General features: G+C 40.8%; 1 protein-coding gene across 1 annotated transcript in view; it reads right to left on the bottom strand.

Annotated features, from left to right (window-relative positions):
- Positions 1-19,513: 19,513 nt before the first annotated feature.
- rab38a (RAB38a, member RAS oncogene family) overlaps positions 19,514-20,364 on the bottom strand; it is a 58,649-nt gene continuing 57,798 nt past the window's right edge. Inside the window, exon 3 of the mRNA XM_063053890.1 lies at positions 19,514-19,669. Coding sequence (XP_062909960.1) covers positions 19,514-19,669 — 156 coding nt within the window. The remainder of the gene's footprint in view (positions 19,670-20,364) is intronic.

Below are 20,364 nucleotides of genomic sequence, written 5' to 3'. Positions count from 1 at the left end.
ATCTAGCATCCAGATTATTCAGCATAAAATCCGAGTCATATGCACACCATTTAAGAATTGCAATGTCTCTCTCTAGTTTATATTCTTTTATAATAGTTTTCCATATTTTAAGAGTCCATTTCACTCACGGGTTGTCAATATTATTTATGTAACTTTGTAGGTTGTTATCAGCCAAAATTGCCTGTATGGGGATGGAAAGTATCCTCTCTTCAATGTTTTTCCATTGAGTGTCATATGATGGGTTGCACCAGCATATCACAGCTCTCAACTGTGCTGCAAAATAATAATCTCTAAGAGAAGGTAGGCCCCATCCCCCCTTTTCCTTGGCTTATTGCAAAGTTTTGAGATGAACCCTAGGACTTTTACTTTGCCACATATATCTTGATAGCATCTTGTTCCATTCATTGAATTAATTTTGGTTAATCTCTATTGGTAGGGCCTGAAAGAGGTACAGTAGTCTGGGCAGTATATTCATTTTAATAGATTCAGTCCTTGAACTGAGTCCAAGAAAAGGGATTAGGTTCCACCTTGTTATATCTTCCTTAATTTTTTTATATATTGGCTGATAATTGCATTCTGATCATTTTGCCAAATCTTTTGGCATAATGATGCCCAAATATTTGACGGACTCTGTTTGCCATGCCCAATTATATCTACTTTCAATTTCTCTTGGTGGGCTATAGTTATATGAAAGTAGTTGGGTTTTATCTATGTTGATCTTGTATCCTGATAATTGGCCATATTGTTCAAAGGATTGCATCAATTTAGGTAAAGAGTCTGTTGGTTGCCCTAGATAGATCAAAATGCCATCCGCATAACAGGCCAAATTATGCTCTGTCCCTCTAATAGTAATTCCCCTGATGTCTTCATTTTGTCTGATGTATTGAGCTAATGGTTCCAGATATAATGCGAAGAGTAGCAGTTACCATACACAACCCTGTCTCGTGCACCTTTCTAGAGTAAAACTATTAGATAAATATCCATTGATTTTAATCCTGCCAGTAGGATTGTCATATAGTGCCTGTATACTTTTAATAATTGTGTCATGTAGACCAAATCTATGTAAAACTCTGTATAGAAAATTCCAATTAACCGAACCAAATGTCTTATCAGCATCCACGCTCATCACTCTTTCTTCAATTTCATTTTTTATATGATCCATAATGTGAAGTGTCCTTCGTATATTGTCTTGTGTTTGGCATTGTTGTATAAAACCTGTCTGATCATTATATATCAGTGTGAGTAGAAACTCTTCTGATCGTTTGGCCTTGATGCAGGTAAATATTCTATAATCCACATTAAGAACAGATATTGGTCTAAATGATCCACATTCCATTTTATCCTTGCCTTCTTTCGGTACAGCTGAGATTATCGTCTCCTTCCAGCTGGGTGGCATTTGCGCCTTTCTTAGAGTCCAGTTCAGTGTGAAGAGTAAAACAGGAATTAACTCACTTCTAAACCCTTTATACCACTTTGCTGTAAACCCATCTGATTCTCGTGACTTGCTTAATTTAAGCCGACTAATTGCAGCTTTTAGTTCAGCTTCAGTTATGTTAGCAATCATCGTCCTATTTCGTTCTTTGCTTAAAGCGGTTAATTCTAAAGAATTCAGGAAGGTGTCAATTTAGGTTATGCTTCCCCCTGGAACTTTAGAATATAGAGTTTTGTAAAACATTTCAAAAGCCTCTTGAATTTCATTTAGCTTATTTTTTTTTATCACTTTTGTTCTTGGATCCCTAATTCCATGAATTGTATTTTCTGCTATCTTTTTTTCAGTTTCCATGCCAGTATTTTCATTGAGTTAGATCCACTTTCATAGTGTCACTGTTTCAGAAACATAAATTTTTTCTAATTTCTTGTGTAGCCAAACTATTAATTTCATTCCTATTTTTTTTTGAATTTCCTCCAGTGTATCCTGTGCCAAACTCAAATTGTGTTCTTTTTCTAGTTCCTTCAGCTTATTTTGTAATTCCTCCAATGTTTTATTCCTTATTTTTTCTTATATGAAGATATCGCTATAATTTTCCCTCTTAAGACAGCCTTCAGAGTATCCCATAGAATTGGGGGGGGGGGTGAAACCTCTCCCCCATTGAATTCTAAGTAAAGACCAATTTCTTTTTTAATTTGTTCCTTAAAATAGGGATCATTGTGTAGACTTGAATTTAGTTTCCAAATAGTATTCTTTGGTTGTAGGTCAAAATCAACAGATAAATATACAGGTGCATGGTCACTTACATCTATTGTCCCAATTCCACAGGAGATTATTTTGTCTCTATCTATTCCAAATGTTATGAAATAGTCTAATTTTGTATATACAGAATGGGGGGCAAAATAATGAGTGTAATCCCTTCTGTCGGGGAAAAGGTCCCTCCATATATCAATTAGACCAACATCCTTAAAAAGAGTGTTAACTTTCTGACGTAAGGACTTTGTTTCATAAATTTTTCTATTGGAAGAGTCTAACTTTGGTTGTAATTTTAAATTTAAGTCTCCCCGACATATCAAGAGACCTTCTGTTTCCGTTACCATAATATTAGTAATTTTCTGGAAGAAACTAGTATCACTTCCTGGGGTGCGTATATATTCAATAAAGTAACTGGATTTCCATCTATATTTCCCCCTTACCAGAATATATCTGCCCTTCTTATCTCCCATTTCGAATACTTTGTCAAAATTTAGCTTGCTTCAGATGAGAATAGCAACTCCTCTCCTATGTTCTGATTTATATGAGGAGAAAAACAAATTAGTGAAGCCCATTCTCTGTAATTTTCCATGATCGTTATCACTTCAGTGAGTTTCCTGTAAATATACTACATGAGCTTGTTCTTTTTTCATTTTTGATAGAATTTTACTCTGCTTGACTGGATTCAACAGCCCATTGACATTAAAAGAAATTAATTTTACTTTGTCCTTGGCCATGTGTATTTATCTGTTAGTATATCATTGAAATTTGCAGAATATAACTTAATCGATCTACTCTCTGAACGAATAAGAGCCAAGAAATGCGAACAATAAAAAAAGGGTAATGAAAGTGTGATTCCAAGGCTGGGGTCTCTAGATGACCCTGTGTTGAGCTAGAAGAAATGTCTAGCCATAAGGGATAGCCCCTCCTACCTGTGAGTTGAGGGCCCCAGCTGCAATACCTATAAAAGTAAGTAAAAAAATCTATGCAACACACATCAAAGTTGCTGGTGAATGCAGCAGGCCAGGCAGCATCTCTAGGAAGAGGTACAGTCGATGTTTCAGGCCGAGACCTCCTTCCTTCAGTTAGTCCTAACGAAGGGTCTCGGCCTGAAACGTCAACTGTACCTCTTCCTAGAGATGCTGCCTGGCCTGCTGCGTTCACCAGCAACTTTGATGTGTGTTGCTTGAATTTCCAGCATCTGCAGAATTCCTGTTGTTTGCGTTTTTAAAAAAATCTATGTCCATTATAGAAAAATGATTTCCCTATGTATTCCTTGCATGTATATATTCTCCTTTAGGTGGGGAGAAAGGAGTGAATGAATGAATTTTAAAAAATTGAGTAATATAAACTCCACATTATAATACGTATTTCTCGAAATAGGTATATCACTGTCTCTTTTTGCTTCGGTTTAGTTTATCAGCATTTTTTAAAGTTAGCCAAACCGTATGGCTTTTCTGGAGGAGATGAGGGCTGTCCTCGAAGAACTCACAGTCTCTTCCTAATATCCTTCTCTCGTCTTGCTCCCATCCCCTGCTTTCTTGGTTCCCTTACTATTTCCTAAGCAGATCAGGATAACTGTTCAGCTAGACTTTCCCTTGCTTTGACCATGCTAATGGGCAGCCCTCTGTTCCTCATGTCTGTAGTCGCCTCTTCCACCATCTGATATAGTCGTATCCCTTCTTGGTAAAATACCCTCAGTTTAGCAGGGTACAGGATTTGGAATTTAATCTTTTCCTGCTTTTATTTCATATTCGTTTTGCTTCGGAATATTCCTTCCATTTCTGTAGGACCGTCGGGGGGTAATCATGATGGAAGTATATTAACTTCCCGTTCCAAAACATCCTCTTCTTGCTCCAGGCCCTTCGTAGAATCTCCGTCTTGCTCTTGAATCGAAGGAATCTAAGTACTATCGAGCGCAGCTTACTTTTCCTGTCTCCAGAGGGCCGCGGGATGAGTGCATGATGCGCCCTCTCAATTTCAATCTCCATAGTTGGGGGAATCTCCAGCGCTTCCCGCAGCAACTTTTCTACAAACTCCATCATCGACAATCCCTCCGCTCCTTCGGGAACATAATAAATCTTGATATTTTTCCATCGCGATCTTCCCTCCTGGTCAAGCAATTTACTTTCCTGTTGATTTAATATTTTTATTCTCTTACTTAGTATCTGTTCCACGTTTTGCATGCGATCTTCCACCTTCCCAATTTGAGTCTCTGCTACCACTATCTTTTGATTAACGTTGGCAAGCTCTGACTTGATATCATTGAGATGCTGTTTCATGTCTTTTTGGACTTCCCTTATCCCTTCCAGAATCCTTATCATATTTGCTGCTTCACCTGAACGAGGCTCAGCGGCAGCCTCGCCACCACGCGCACGTGTAGGAGAGCTGTGCATTGTACCTCTCTCTTCCATAGGCTTTGTAGTGATGCTTTTTTAATCTTCATTCTTTTTCCCCATTCTTGCCCCCTTTATCAATTCAGATATTTTCGAAAGATCTTTTGATGAATTAACGGGACAAAATATGCTGTTGATTTAAGCTGCCATTCTGAACGATGACATCACCGGAACCCCTTCGAGAGCCTTTTCACCATGAAATGCTCAGTTTCATTTCTCTGACCATCACTGTCTCTTAAGTTTCTTTGGCCTTCCGTAGTTTATGAAGGAAAATGCCAAATACTTACTGAAGGCTTTAGACAGGGAAACAGCATTTCTTTGAAGGGAAGGAACATTAAGGGAATTTGAGAGTATTTAAGATACTTAGTAATATGATACTAGTGGATAGAGATCAGACCCTGCCAGACATCCAAGCCAAATCAACAAACATAAGACCATAAGACAAAGGAGCAGAAGTAGGTCATTCGGCCCATCGAGTCTGCTCTGCCATTTTATCATGAGCTGATCCATTTTATCCTATTTAGTCCCACTGCCCCGCCTTCTCACTATAACCTTTGATGCCCTGGCTACTCAGATACCTATCAATCTCTGCCTTAAATACACCCAATGACTTGGCCTCCACTGCTGCCCGTGGCAACAAATTCCATAGATTCACCACCCTTTGACTAAAAAAATTTCTTCGCATTTCTGTTCTGAAAGGGCGCCCTTCAATCCTGAAGTCATGTCCTCTCGTACTAGACTCCCCCATCATGGGAAACAACTTTGCCACATCCACTCTGTCCATGCCTTTTAACATTCGAAATGTTTCTATGAGGTCTCCCCTCATTCTTCGAAACTCCAAGGAATACAGTTCAAGAGCGGACAAACGTTCCTCATATGTTAACCCTCTCATTCCCAGAATCATTCTAGTGAATCTTCTCTGTACCCTCTCCAACGTCAGCACATCTTTTCTTAAATAAGGAGTCCAAAACTGCCCACAGTACTCCAAGTGAGGTCTCACCAGTGCCTTATAGAGCCTCAATATCACATCCCTGCTCCTATACTCTATTCCTCTAGAAATGAATGCCAACATTGCATTCGCCTTCTTCACTACTGACTCAACCTGGAGGTTAACTTTAAGGGAATCCTGTACGAGGACTCCCAAGTCCCATTGCATCTCAGAACTTTGAATTCTTTCCCCATTTAAATAATAGTCTGCCCATTTATTTTTTCTGCCAAAGTACATAACCATACACTTTCCAACATTGTACTTCATTTGCCACTTCTCTGCTCATTCTTCCAATCTATCCAAGTCTCTCTGCAGACTCTCCATTTCCTCAGCACTACCGGCCCCTCCACCTATCTTCGTATCGTCAGCAAACTTAGCCACAAAGCCATCTATTCCATAATCCAAATCGTTGATGTACAATGTAAAAAGAAGCGGCCCCAACACGGACCCCTGTGGAACACCACTGGTAACTGGCAGCCAACCAGAATAGGATCCCTTTATTCCCACTCTCTGTTTCCTGCCAATCAGCCAACGCTCTATCCATGTATGTAACTTTCCTGTAATTCCATGGGCTCTTATCTTGTTAAGTAGCCTCATGTGTGGCACCTTGTCAAAGGCCTTCTGAAAATCCAAATATACAACATCCACTGCATCTCCCTTGTCTAGCCTACTGGTAATTTCCTCAAAAAATTGTGATAGGTTTGTCAGGCAGGATTTTCCTTTAAGGAATCCATGCTGAGTTCTGCCTATCTTGTCATATGTCTCCAGGTACTCTGTAACCTCATCCTTGACAATCGACTCCAACAACTTTCCAACCACCGATGTCAAGCAAACAGGTCTATAATTTTCTTTTTGCTTCCTTGCTCCCTTCTTTTTTTTTTTCTTTTTATTGAATAAGTATACAAAAAGGTAAACCATATAAACATTAATACAATGTTAAAATATAATAGAGTTCCAGAAGGTATCAATACCAAAAAAAATACTACAAACAATGTAATTTAAACATAAAAAACCAAGATAACATAATAGTATACTAAATTTTATATATATATCAATGGAAAAAAAAGAAAAAAAAACCCCAAAAAAAAACCCACCGTGCAACTAACTAAAAGCAAAGCAAAGCAATGGGCTAACTTGAAACCAAACAGAGTTAAACTTAAAATCACGTCCTCAATCCCGGCCCCCTTCTTAAATAGCGGAGTGACATTTGCAATCTTCCAGTCCTCCGGAACCATGCCAGAATCTATCGACTTTTGAAAGATCATCGCTAATGCCTCCGCAATCTCCACAGCTACTTCCTTCAGAACACAAGGGTGCATTCCATCTGGTCCAGGAGATTTATCGACCTTTAGCCTATTCAGCTTCCTGAGTACTTTCTCTGTTGTAATTGTGACTGCGCACACTTCTCTTCCCTGCCACCCTTGAGTGTCTGGTATCCTGCTGTCTTCCTCAGTGAAGACTGATGCAAAATACTTGTTCAGTTCCTCTGCCATCTCCTCATCTCCCATTACAATTTCTCCAGTATCATTTTCTATCGGTCCTATATCTATCCTCACCTGTCTTTTACTCTTTATATACTTGAAAAAGCTTTTAGTATCCTCTTTGATATTATTTGCTAGTTTCCTTTCATAGTTAATCTTTACTCTCTTAATGACCTTCTTGGTTTCCTTTTGTAAGGTTTTAAAAATTTCCCAATCCTCTGTCTTCCCACTAATTTTTGCTTCCTTGTATGCCCTCTCCTTTGCTTTAACTTTGGCTTTGACTTCTCTTGTCAACCACGGTTGCATCCTTTTTCCACTCGAAAATTTCTTCTTTTTTGGAATATACCTGTCTTGCACATTCCTCATTTCTCGCATAAACTCCAGCCACTGCTGCTCTGCCGTCCTTCCCGCTAGTGTCCCTTTCCAGTCAACTTTGGCCAGTTCCTCTCTCATGCCACTGTAATTTCCTTTACTCCACTGACACATCAGATTTCGGCTTCTTTTTTTCTAATTTCACAGTGAACTCAATCATGTTATGATTACTGTCTCCTAAGGGTTCCTTCTCCTCAATCTCTCCAATCACCTCTGGTTCATTACACAATACCCAATCCAGTACAGCCGATCCCCTAGTGGGCTCAACAACAAGCTGTTCTAAAAAGCCATCTCGCAAACATTCTACAAATTCTCTCTCTTGAGATCCAGTGCCGACCTGATTTTTCCAATCTACTCGCACGTTAAAATCCCCCACAATTATCATAACACTGCCCTTCTGACAAGCCTTTTCTATTTCCAGTTGTAATTTGTGGTCCACATCCCTGCAGCTGTTTGGAGGCCTATAAATAACTGCCATCAGGGTCCTTTTACCCCTGCTATTCCTTAGCTCAACCCATAAAGATTCTGCACCTTCCAATCCTATATCACCTCTTTCTAATGATTTAATATCATTTCTTACCAATAAAGCCAAGCCTCCCCCTCTGCCTACCTTCCTATCCTTCCGATACACCGTGTATCCTTGGACGTTCAGCTCCCAGAGACATGCATCCTTTAGCCAGGTCTCAGTGATGGCCACAATATTGTACCTGCCAATCTGTAGCTGTACAACAAGATCATCCACCTTATTCCTTATGCTGCGTGCATTTAAGTACAACACCTTAAGACCAGTATTTGATACTTTTTGCTTTGACAAGGATGCCCCAAGACCATCCTGGATGGAAGAAATTTGAAGGCAGAACACAGTCATAAGAGATCGAGAGAAAGAAGGAGCGTGTCTGGTAATTTTCGTGGTACTCAACGGGATATTCATCTCTTGATGTCCTCACAAATGTAGTTTTAGTATTTACAACTGGATCCTACTAGGCAGCTTCAGAACACAGTAGTCATACACAATCTCATCATTGCATCAAAAGAATAATCATTTACAAAGCTGTGTTATGATGTTGTATGCATAATATAACACAATTTCTTCCCTGTGGAACCAGGGAAACAGAACAAGAAAGTGAAATACATTTTCACAAACTGCCAACATTCGCACAAGCTGAAGGCATCTTTCATATGGTGAATACACAGAGAAGCCTTATATGACTGATGTGCAGATGGTAAATTATGCCAAATGGACTATTTGTCCAGAGAGGCAGATACAACAGCAACATTTAAGAGGCATCTTGTTCAGGCAAATGAACAGGCAGTGGATGGAGGAATATAGCCCAAGTTCAGGCAGATAGCATAGCTTGTTGTCTGGGGTACAAACTGACAGCTGAATGATATGAATAGATTCATGGTGACTCACCAAATAAAATCATCATAACAACCTCTTCTATCTTAATTAGGTTGCTTTTTTCAACTCTCTGCCTATATTGTAATCTTACCGCCTACCTCAATCTCAAACACCATCAACCATCGCGCCCCTCAAATCCCACACACAAAACTCCATTTTAAAGGTTGAGGTTTTATTGGCTTGATGGTTACCAGGTTTGGGAATCAGGAGAAATCAATACTTGTTTTGTGGAAAATAACTTCACAAAACTTAATCCAAATGTGTCTAAATAGTAAATGTCAATTAGGAAATTATTTTGCTGTGCTTGCTAAAATTATGTAACAGTTAATATTTTTCTTATTATTAGATATATGAATAAAAGTTATGCCTTACATCATTGTATTGCTACAATAACATCTTTGTAAAGAAACTGGTGTGCTGTCTGAGAGTTACATCATCTGTAATTGACCTCTAAGTTTACAATCAGTATAGATTCTAATTAGATTACATTCCCACAGAGAATCCTTGATGACTGACCTTAAAAGGACAGATGCTGGTTAGTTACTGATCATTATTACCAAGCTTCATTAAAAGGCTACTCATTTATATATTTAACTAAAAGATTAGATTCAACAATTCAGGAATCAAATTGATCCACATTCAAATATTAGGTAGAGGAGGTACTGGAGCCTGGAATTAAATCTTATTCTATTGTAATCTCTGGTTAAATAATACAAGGTTTTATTATTCCAGTATAGCCATTAATTTTCAAGGCATAATTGCTTAATTTCTCCGTATAAGGACAACAAAAACTAAGAGCTAGAAATTTAGTCATGGAGCATATGTTTTGTGTCTTAGCAAACCTTCAGGATTGAGTTGTATCTGCTTCCACTGCATATTTGTGAATTCTTACATGACTGACAAAGCCTGTGAGGGAACTGTAGACTTCTACAAGAGGCGACTGGGTGTGTGGTTTGTGAACTGGTGGGCTCATTCCATCACAATGCAAATCCACTGTGTGCTGTACCTCAAAAGGCTCGCTATCGCCTGAATATTCCTTCTTCACTTTGAGTATCCGTGCGTCTAAGGTTCCCAGGAGACAATGGGAAGGTTCCACTTCTTTAAGAAAAATTCACACATATCCTTGAATCTCCTTTTGGCAACATCCTTCTTTAATAGGACTTGAAAAATATGTCTGTTTTGGAAGACTGCCACTGGGTAGCTAAACAATCTGGCCAACCCAACAGAGGTCGATAAGATAAAAGCTTCAGCGCTGGGTAAGTCAAGTGGGAGAGGACAGTAACGTTGTTTGCTGCTTCTATTTTCTTGTCTAGAGTTCACCTAACAGAACCAACATGTTGGAAAGAGAATTGATCAAGAACCAAGATTGTACAACAACAATAATAATAGGGGTTTTAATTTACCCATAATCGGAATGTGTAAAGCATGTGATAATATGGGTAGAAAGTTAACATAAACACAAGAGACTCTGCAGATGCAGGAAATTCAGAGTAACACACACAAGATGCTGGAGGAACTTAGCAGGTCAGGTAAAAACTAAAGAATTGAATGGTCGATGTTTCAGGCTGAGACCCTTCTTCAAGACTGGAAAGGAAGGCGAAGATGCCAAAATAAAAAGGTGGGGAAAGAGGAAAGAGGACTAGCTAGAAGGTGATAGGTGAAGCCAGGTGGGTGGGAAAGGTAAAGGGCTATAGGAAAAGGAATCTGCTAAGAGAGGAGAGTGGACTATGAAAGAAAAGGAAGGAGGGGCACCAGGGAGAGGTGATAGACGGGTGAGGAGAAGAGGTAAGGTGCCAGAGTGGGGAAATGAAGTAGGAAGGGGGATGGGAAAAATACTTTAAGTTGGAGAAATCAATGTCATGCCATCGGGTTGGAGGCTCCTAGACGGAATGTTGGCCAGAAGTAACTGCAGTCTGATCAAGGACAGGGGAGGCAGACAAACCAGTTGTCTTTGCTTCCCCCATTTTGTGGACTCTGAACAGTTTCTTGCTCTTGGATAATCTAATCACAGCAACTGAATGTGGACACAGGAATCTTCAGGTAATGATCTGCTAAACCTGAGACAATAGCCTGAGACAAAACCTGAGACAAATAGCCATTTGTCATGTAAAGGGCATGGACGTAGCCTGAACTGATCCTTGCTCTGGGACAAGCTGATCAGAGCAACATACCTGAGACCATTCTCAGGATACGTCCACACTAGACCGGATAATTTTGAAAACGCCGGTTTCGCGTAAGAATGATAGGCATCCACACCAGGCGTTTTTGAAAATACCTCCGTCCACATTAAAACGGGTATTTGGGCGAATCTCCTCCTACTGGGCATGCACAGGACACATCTACAGAAAACAAGCAAAGAGGAAACGGTATACTTGGTACACGTTTGTCCAGTTACAGACTAGAAAATCTTAAAAGAAAATTGCCAAACGACGAACAGCTGTTGGCTCTTGCGCAGGAGGTATTAAAACTGAAAAAAACAAACACCGGAGCATATGGAGGCAACAGACAGGGAGTTCATGGACAGTATGACCCGGCTGACGACGAACATTGAAAAACTGACTAACTCTGTTGAAGAGGGATTTGCAATGATGAGGAATATGATGGCTCCCCCCACTACTTTTCACCGCCACAATACCAGCCCCACAGCCACTACAATACCTACACATACGGACACAGAGACCCCTGGGTGGCCTACCAACACCTTCCCCACTCCCACAGAGGGGTCACCCTGGAAACATTTCCTACAGCCATAGTCTCTTCACCGATGAAAGGGACTACAGGTTTTTTAAAACCTCCGGTTACCCCGTACACACTACAACGCCCAACTGGCATTTTTAGATTTAAACACTCTGAAGACCATTTTAGAAAAGCTCCATTTTTGGATGGAGGGTCAAAACGAAGAGAAAAAGCTTCAGTTACGGATTTATCCAGTCTAGTGTGGACGTAGCCTCAGAGGAGTAGCTACTTGTTATGTAAAATGCCAGACCTGCAATCGGTAATCTCGTTAGACTCCGTCTGGGTTGCCTCATTTAACTGGTTTGGACCAGTCAGAGTGTAAAGACACAGATACTCAAGGCTGGGGTGGACAGAGCCATGAAACAATGTTGGCTGTAGCCCTGTACAATGACCAGTAAGAAGGTGACCCGGGTAGGTCAGGTGGCCTTGAACCAATGGGATGGGGATCCAATGGTTCAATTGATGAGGGACAGTATAAGACTCAGGAGCTCCAAATACGTAGGGGCGATAACTCTCTAGCAGCCAGGGACCAGCCTTCGCTGATAAGGAAGACCCCATGGACACATGGAGATTGGGACCATGAGGAACGCCTGGCCAGCGTAGACTACTTTCCCGGGTGACATCCATTTCTCTTCATTGATTGTTCATGGACTGTCAGGGAATTCTAGTAGGTGCACACAGAGACAGTCTGTGAACCCATGTGCTTTTAGTTGAAACAATAAAAGTTACTACAGGTACTCTGTGCCTCACTGATCATTATTACAAGGTGTGATTCTTGTAACAGGAATATGAGGTGTAGCTCCCCCACCCTGAATGTGGCCTGGTTGTGGCAAAAAAGGGAGCTGTGGACCAACATGTCGGAACAGGAATGGGAATAGGAATTAAAATGGTTGGCCACCGGGAAATTCCACCTTTGGCATATGGAGTGAAGGTACTCAACAAAGTGATCCCTCAATTTGTATCAGATCTCACCAATGTAGAGCAGCCCACATCAGGAGAACTGGATGCAACAGATGTCCCCAACAGATTTGCAGGTGAAGGGTTGCCTCACATGGAAGGACTGTTTGGGACCCTGAATGAAAGTAATGGAAGAGGTGAAAGGGCTGGTGTTGCATTTATGTTGCTTGCAGGGATATGTGCCAGGAGGGAAATTAGTGGGGATGGACGAATAGAAAGGAAATCACAGAAGGAGAGATCTCTGCAGAAAGCATGGAGTGTGGATTAGGTAAAGATGGACTTGATGGTAGGATGCTGTCGAAGATGGTGGAAGTTACAGAGGCTGATGTGTTGGATGCTGAGACTCATCGGGTGGTAGGTGAGGAAAAGAGAAACTCTATCCTTGTTAAGGTGATGGGAAGACGGGGTGAATGCAGATGTCTGGGAAATGGAGAAGATATGGGTGACGGCAGCATCAATGGTGGATGAAGTGTGAGATTATATTGTATTGTAGGGGGAAATGTACTGTATATTCTGTAATGTGAATATTAGAACATTGGTAAATGAGAAGAATATACATACTTAGACAGATGAAATTTCTTGCTGCTTCCGCCAAATCTGACCACAGGTTGGATCATTACGCCTGGATCAGATCTTCATGCTTCTGGAGATATGTCTGGTCACCTTCTTCATTTCTATATTCTATAGGCCCCCTGGTAGCAGCAGAGATACAGAGGAGCAGATTGGAAGGCAGATTTTGGAAAGGTGCAAAAATAACAGGGTTGTTATCATGGGTGACGTTAAGTTCCCTAATATTGATTGGCACCTGATTAGTTCCAATGGTTTAGACGGGGCAGAGTTTGTTAAGTGTGTCCAGGACGGATTCCTGTCACAGTATGTGGACAGGCCGACTAGGGGGAATGCCATACTAGATCTAGTATTAGGTAACAAACCGGGTCAGGTCACAGATCTCTCAGTGGGTGAGCATCTGGGGGACAGTGGCCACCTCTCCCTGGCCTTTAACGTTATCATGGAAAAGGACAGAATCAGAGGGGACAGGAAAATTTTTAATTGGGGAAGGGCAAATTATGAGGCTATAAGGCTAGAACTTGCGGGTGTGAATTGGGATGATGTTTTTGCAAGGAATTGTACTATGGACATGTGGTTGATGTTTAGGAATCTCTTGCAGGATGTTAGGGATAAATTTGTCCCGGTGAGGAAGATAAAGAATGGCAGGGTGAAGGAATCATGGGTGACAAGTGAGGTGGAGAATCTAGTCAGGTGGAAGAAAGCAGCATACATGAGGTTTAGGAAGCAAGGATCAGATGGGTCTATTGAGGAATATAGGGTAGCAAGAAAGAAGCTTAAGAAGGGGCTGAGAAGAGCAAGAAGGGGGCATGAGAAGGCCTTGGTGAGTAGGGTAAAGGAAAACCCCAAGGCATTCTTCAATTATGTGAAGTACAAAAGGATGACAGGAGTGAAGATAGGACCGATTAGAGATAGAGATGGGAAGATGTGCCTGGAGGCTGTGGAAGTGAGCGAGGTCCTCAATGAATACTTCCCTTCAATATTCACCAATGAGAGGGAAGTTGATGGTGAGGACAATATGAGTGAGGTTGATGTTCTGGAGCATGTTGCTATCAAGGGAGAGGAGGTGTTGGAGTTGTTAAAATACATTAGGACGGATAAGTCCCCAGGACCTGATGGAATATTCCCTAGGCTGCTCCACGAGGAGAGGGAAGAGATTGCTGAGCCTCTGGCTAGGATCTTTATGTCCTCGTTCTCCACGGGAATGGTACCGGAGGATTGGAGGGAGGCGAATGTTATCCCTTTGTTCAAAAAAGGTAGTAGAGATAATCTGGGTAATTATAAACCAGTGAGCCTTATGTCTGTGGTGGGAAAGCTGTTGGAAAAGATTCTTATAGAGCTAGGATCTATGGGCATTTAGAGAATCATGGTCTGATCAGGGACAGTCAGCATGGCTTTGTGAAGGGCAGATCATGTCTAACAAGCCTGATAGAGTTCTTTGAGGAGGTGACCAGACATATAGATGAGGGTGGGGCAGTGGATGTGATCTATACTGATTTTAGTAAGGCATTTGACAAGGTTCCACATGGTAGGCTTATTCAGAAAGTTAGAAGGCATGGGATCCAGGGAAGTTTGGCCAGGTGGATTCAGAATAGGCTTGCCTGCAGAGAGCAGAGGGTTATGGTGGAGGGAGTACATTCAGATTGGAGGGTTGTGACTAGTGGTGTCCAACAAGGATCGTTTCTGGGACCTCTACTTTTTGTGATATTTATTAACAACCTGGATGTGGGGATAGAAGGGTGGGCTGGCAAGTTTTCAGATGGCACGAAGGTTGGTAGTGTTGTGGATAGTGTGGAGGATTGTTGAAGATTGCAGAGAGACATTGATGAGATGCAGAAGTGGGCTGAGAAGTGGCAGATGGAGTTCAACCCGGAGAAGTGTGAGGTAGTACACTTTGGAAGGACAAACTCCAAGGCAGAGTACAAAGTAAATGGCAGGATACTTGGAAGTGTGGAGGAGCAGAGGGATCTGGGGGTACATGTCCACAGATCCCTGAAAGTTGCCTCACAGGTAGATAGGGTAGTTAAGAATCCTTATGGAGTGTTAGCTGTCAAGATGCAGCTCTATAAAACTCTGGTTAGGCCACACATGGAGTACTGTGTCCAGTTCTGGTCACCTCACTATAGGAAGGATGTGGAAGCATTGGAAAAGGTACAGAGGAGATTTACCAGGATGCTGCCTGGTTTAGAGAGTATGCATTATGATCAGAGATTAAGGGAGCTAGGGTTTTACTCTTTGGAGAGAAGAAGGATGAGAGGAGACATGATAGAAGTATACAAGATATTAAGAGGAATAGATAGAGTGGACAGCCAGTGCCTCTTCCCCAGGGCACCGCAAGAGGACATGGCTACAAGGTAAGGAGTGGGAAGTTCAAAGGGGATATTAGAGGAAGGTTTTTTACTCAGAGAATGGTCGGTGTGTGGAATCCACTGACTGAGTCAGTGGTGGAGGCAAATATGCTAGTTAAATTTAAGAGACTACTAGACAGGTACATGGAGGAATTTAAGGTGGGGGGGTGTTATATGGGAGGCAGGGTTTAAGGGTCGGCACAACATTGTGGGCCGAAGGGCCTGTACTATGCTATACTGTTCTATGTTCTGATCATGCTGGGTCCTTCAGTACCCATGCATTCAGGACTTCTCTCTGGATATACTTCACTTTATACATCCCTATGCTGCCCTGTTGTTGTGGGTTCTCCAGTACTCAGCTGCCCTTTTGTGATGTTAACTCGATAATTACAGTTATTGTATTGGACTCCAGAATTCATTCACAATATATGTGCATGAATAAGCATGAATGTGCATGAATAAGCAAGGGGTTGTGATTACTGCTTTATAAGTACAAGGTATGTGTGAAAAAATCACGGAATCTGATGGAATGTAGAAGAATGTACTGGCCCCCATCTCACTACTATTTTATCTACAGCTCAGATTCTAGACTTCATGTTTAAGTGTATAGAACATCTAAGTACAGTAGTAGACAGTGGTGAATTTTGTTTCAGTGGCAGAGAACAGCGCACTAAGAAAAATAGCACTGTGCAACCAGGAATCATGTTATCAGAAATGTAAACACTTATATTGGTTGTCTTAGCAAAGGCAATGTAACAATACAGGCAACCCAACAAGTTTCAGGAGGCGGTGAGTTTTAATAATATCACTTGTTGAGTGGCTTATTATGTCAGATGAGGCTATAGTACAATGAGTAGTGAGCATGAGGGGATAACTTTGTGCCTCTTGCCTTTCAAAGGGAAGGTGCACTGACACTGAAGGGAAATGGTGGAAAGCATTGCTGAGCTGATTGAAACTGGTTGATCCGTGGACGATATGGAAGAATATGGGCTGTACCGGCTACCCCATCACTGGAGGCCTTGATGCAGCAGATAAGGAGGAAAATCTACTATTTCCACAGGGTTCACCAGGCCTCTTCAGCACACGTTCAGAAGACATCGGCAGGAGATACCATTAGTGATCAGGGCTAGAGGTGTGCAGCTACTAGAGGCGATGAAAGAGCTGACCTGTTATTAAATCTAGTATAGCTCTTACCAGGTTTTCCAATGCAAAGGTCCAATAAAAAGTTATTACCCTAATATGTTCTTCTTTTAGAGAGCTATCACCACCACTTCACGTGGAAGCATAAGAGTTACAATTAGATTTTCTTTTAGAGAGAAAATTACTCTTTATTATTAAGTTCAACGGTGCAGCAGGCCTTTAATGTAAAAAAAAAGCATCCTGAATTGAATCAAAGGAAGAATAAGCATAAAAAGCTCATCAAAACTGTAGCATTAGAGGGAAAGGTAGAGGTTACAGAGATGTACATGATGGAACAAAAGGAAAACAGTGGCTGAAATGTCACAACAACAGAAAGTCTGCAGCTGCTGAAATCCAAGCAACACACACAAAATTTTGCAGGAACTTATCAGGAACTATGGAAAAGAGTACAGTCGATGTTTCAAGTCCTGCTGAAGGGTTTCAGCCAGAAACGTTGACTGTACTCCTTTCCATAGATGCTGCCTGGCCTCCTGCATTTTGTGTGTCTTGGTTGAGATGTCAATTGTTTATGGAATGTCATTTCATTGAAGAAGTTGTCGGACAGGGGTTCCCAACCTCCTTCATGCTGTGGATCAATATCATGAAGCAGGGGGTCAGAGACCCCGGGATGGGAACCCTTGCAGATAACCAGGAGTGACAGAATGGATAAATATAAATACAAAGATAAAAATGTAAATTTTAGTTGCTGGAAACTGAGAAGCACAGCAAGTTGGAGAAATATAATCAGCAGAATACAACATACTTCCTCATTTGGACAAAGAGTTTGCATACTTTATTACCTCATTACAGAAAGTCATCACGGACAATATATTACTTTTGAAGTATAGTAATACTATGTAAGCAAATGTGGCAGCAAATTTTGAGATTAAAATACTTCAAATAGTACCATGCAACTGTTAATGTTCACCTCAAAGTTGATACTTTTGCCAATGCAGCATTGTTCCTAACTCCGTTATATTTTCTAGTCATGGAATGGGGTTTCACAAATTCATTCCATCCTGTGAGACTCAGCATAAGAACATTATAACTGAATCACCGTAGTACTTAAACAGCTGAACCATACTCCAGTTTAAGAAATCAAAACATCTTCGTTCGACAGTTATTAATGAATGTGTAGATTGGAGATGGTTAAGGCTGATTAGACACCCAATAGGAGATCTGTGCATGGAAGCAGAGGCATTAGCAGAGATGTTAAACACTTGTCTTTATCAATTAAGCTGTTGCTAAAATCCTAGCAAAACATGTAGCAGCTGAGATATTTAACATAGTCTTAGACATGAAGTAGTCCAAGAGGACCAGGTGCTTAGAAATGTTATACCTTTTCTCACAAGAGGATTGAAAATTTAACCTTGTCGAAGAAGCTGATAGAAACAGTAGTCAGGAACAAAACTGAAAGACATTTGGGCAGGTACGGGTGAACAAAGGAAAGTCAGCACAGATCTGTTAAATGTAAATCGGTCTGGATTTTCTAGTATGGTAAGAGAGAAGGGTTTTGACAGCAATGTAGTTGGTATTTTGTACATGGACTTTCAGAAGACATTTGCTCGCTATCACATAAAAGCTTATCAGCAAAATTGAAATCTTAGGAATAAAACAAAAGGAGAAGCAGTTTGGATACAAAACTGTCTAAGTGACCAGGAACAATGTCATGGTGAGCAGTTGAATTCTGTCTGCATGTTGATATGGTGCACAAGGACCACTGTTTCCTTCATATATATTGAACTAGAGTGCAGTATACAGCGCATCATTTCAAAATGTGCAACTGTGACTTGAAGTTGCACTAAACAATGAAGACAAGAGTGATCGACCTCAGGAGAATACATACAGGTTGTTGAAATGGGAGGATACATGCAAGATGTTTAATACAGAGAAATCCAAAATGGTAAAAGAACAATAAAGATTTTAGTTTCATGGATGGATTGGAGGATTTCAGATTGCTGTTTTCAAAGAAGAGAAAGCAGAGAGGTGATTTGATCAAAGTGTTCTGAAATAAAGAAGTAGGAATTGCTTTGCTGTTAAACTAGGCTTCACGGTAAGAGTTGGCATTTGGGTCTGACCAAATTGTGCTTCCAGAGTACCAGCTAAAACCCAACTGGTCTCCTTTAATGAAGCTATGATTCAATGCAGATTCGCACAGCTCTGACCCATGTCATGTGCTGAATTAAATAATCTCAGTCAAGGGAAGGGAAAAGGTGTTGTAGTTACTTAGAAATGGGGAGAAAAATCACACAAATGAGGAGAAAAATTAGCTTGAATAAATGGAAATTTTAAAGCTAAATTTGACGAAAATAAATTTCAGGAGTGCAGAACAGAGCCGTTTACTAGAAAATTCATTTAGCAGAAGAAATAGAAGATGAATTTTTATTTTGTAAAGTAATGGAAAAGGATGTGACCATATTATGTAAAATGGCAGCGTTCCTTTCTGCTGATAATGAAAATGATGCCTGGCGGGTGAGATTCAGTTTTGGTAGGGCACAGATGCACTGTACTAGACCAGCCTCTTGATAAACATCCTGCCCAATTTTCTCCACCACTGAAACAGCCCAATTAGTCTCAATAAAGTTGAATTTTAATCTCGTTTCTTTGATTCCCAAGCATGGAAGCTGTATTATCTTTAAAGTCAGTCCAATGCAGTGAAAACTATTTTTATTAACACAAACTTTCCTTTAATTTCTTACTCCTAAGAAAACATCCCCAGGCTGTTTCACATGTTACACATCCGACAGAAATGGAAACAATTACTACTGAACTGTGTTTACTTTTATTTCCAACCCCCATCATCTTCCAGACTCTAGCTAAAAAAAATGTCAATGTTGCAACTTGGTAAGAAATCCGTGATAGAACTGTAGTTAGAATGAAATCTTGATTTGTAAGCCTTGAAAATCTAAGCCTTGAAGCAAGATGAGCAGTTGCCATTGCTTCTGAAGGATTTGAGTGTAGGAGTGACCACGTCAGATTCAGCAGATCGTGCTAGATCATTCTCACTGGCAATGATGTGTTTCACCAAACACTGAGCTGCTTCCTCAATGTTGACATTTTCCTGCAAATGATAAAAAAAAGTTAAAAATCCATATGATCACATTATAAAAATATATAATTGCATCTATGAAATAAATACTATTTAAGTATAGCTTTTAATAAAGGTAAAGTGGATGGGGCAGGTTTATTGTTGTGATGTAACCAATGAACATAATGACCAACTGCAGAAATACTTACAGAAAATATTTAAGAGGCTGATACCATAACAGTGCAGTGCAAAAATATAAAGCACTGTGAAGCCTCTCCAGACATGGTCACTAAGTCCTCCACACTCAAGTTATCTCTTAGCTCCTCTTGAATTTGCTAGCTTATAATAAAATTCATAGAATATTGGGCATTGACCAGCAACCAATCCTGCTCTCAGAAGTTTCAGGTCCACTTCCCGAGTAGGAAAAGGCAGCAGCGAATCGCGGCAGCGCAGTTCAGCTCTGACCACTGAACAATCCATGTTTGGGATTGATTAGCAAGAGCAAATTAAAGGAAGGCAGGAGCAAATGTAGCAGCCATCATCGCAGTGGCCATCGTCTGAGTGGACAGAATCAGAGTGGTGATCCTGAGGCTTTAGCTCTTCAAGCCTTTGGTCAGAAAGCAAAGAAAAGGAAAGCACTAGGTTACTTTTTTTTCCTTCCCTTCTTCATCTGCGTTGTTAGGACAGTAGATATGCAGGCGGAATAGCTGAATGCTCCTCTTGCAGGG

Source organism: Mobula hypostoma, chromosome 7 (assembly GCF_963921235.1).
Source record: "Mobula hypostoma chromosome 7, sMobHyp1.1, whole genome shotgun sequence".
In the NCBI taxonomy this organism is placed as follows: domain Eukaryota; kingdom Metazoa; phylum Chordata; class Chondrichthyes; order Myliobatiformes; family Myliobatidae; genus Mobula; species Mobula hypostoma.
Note: the sequence above shows the minus strand (reverse complement) of the source record. Positions and strands in the feature narration are given on the sequence as shown.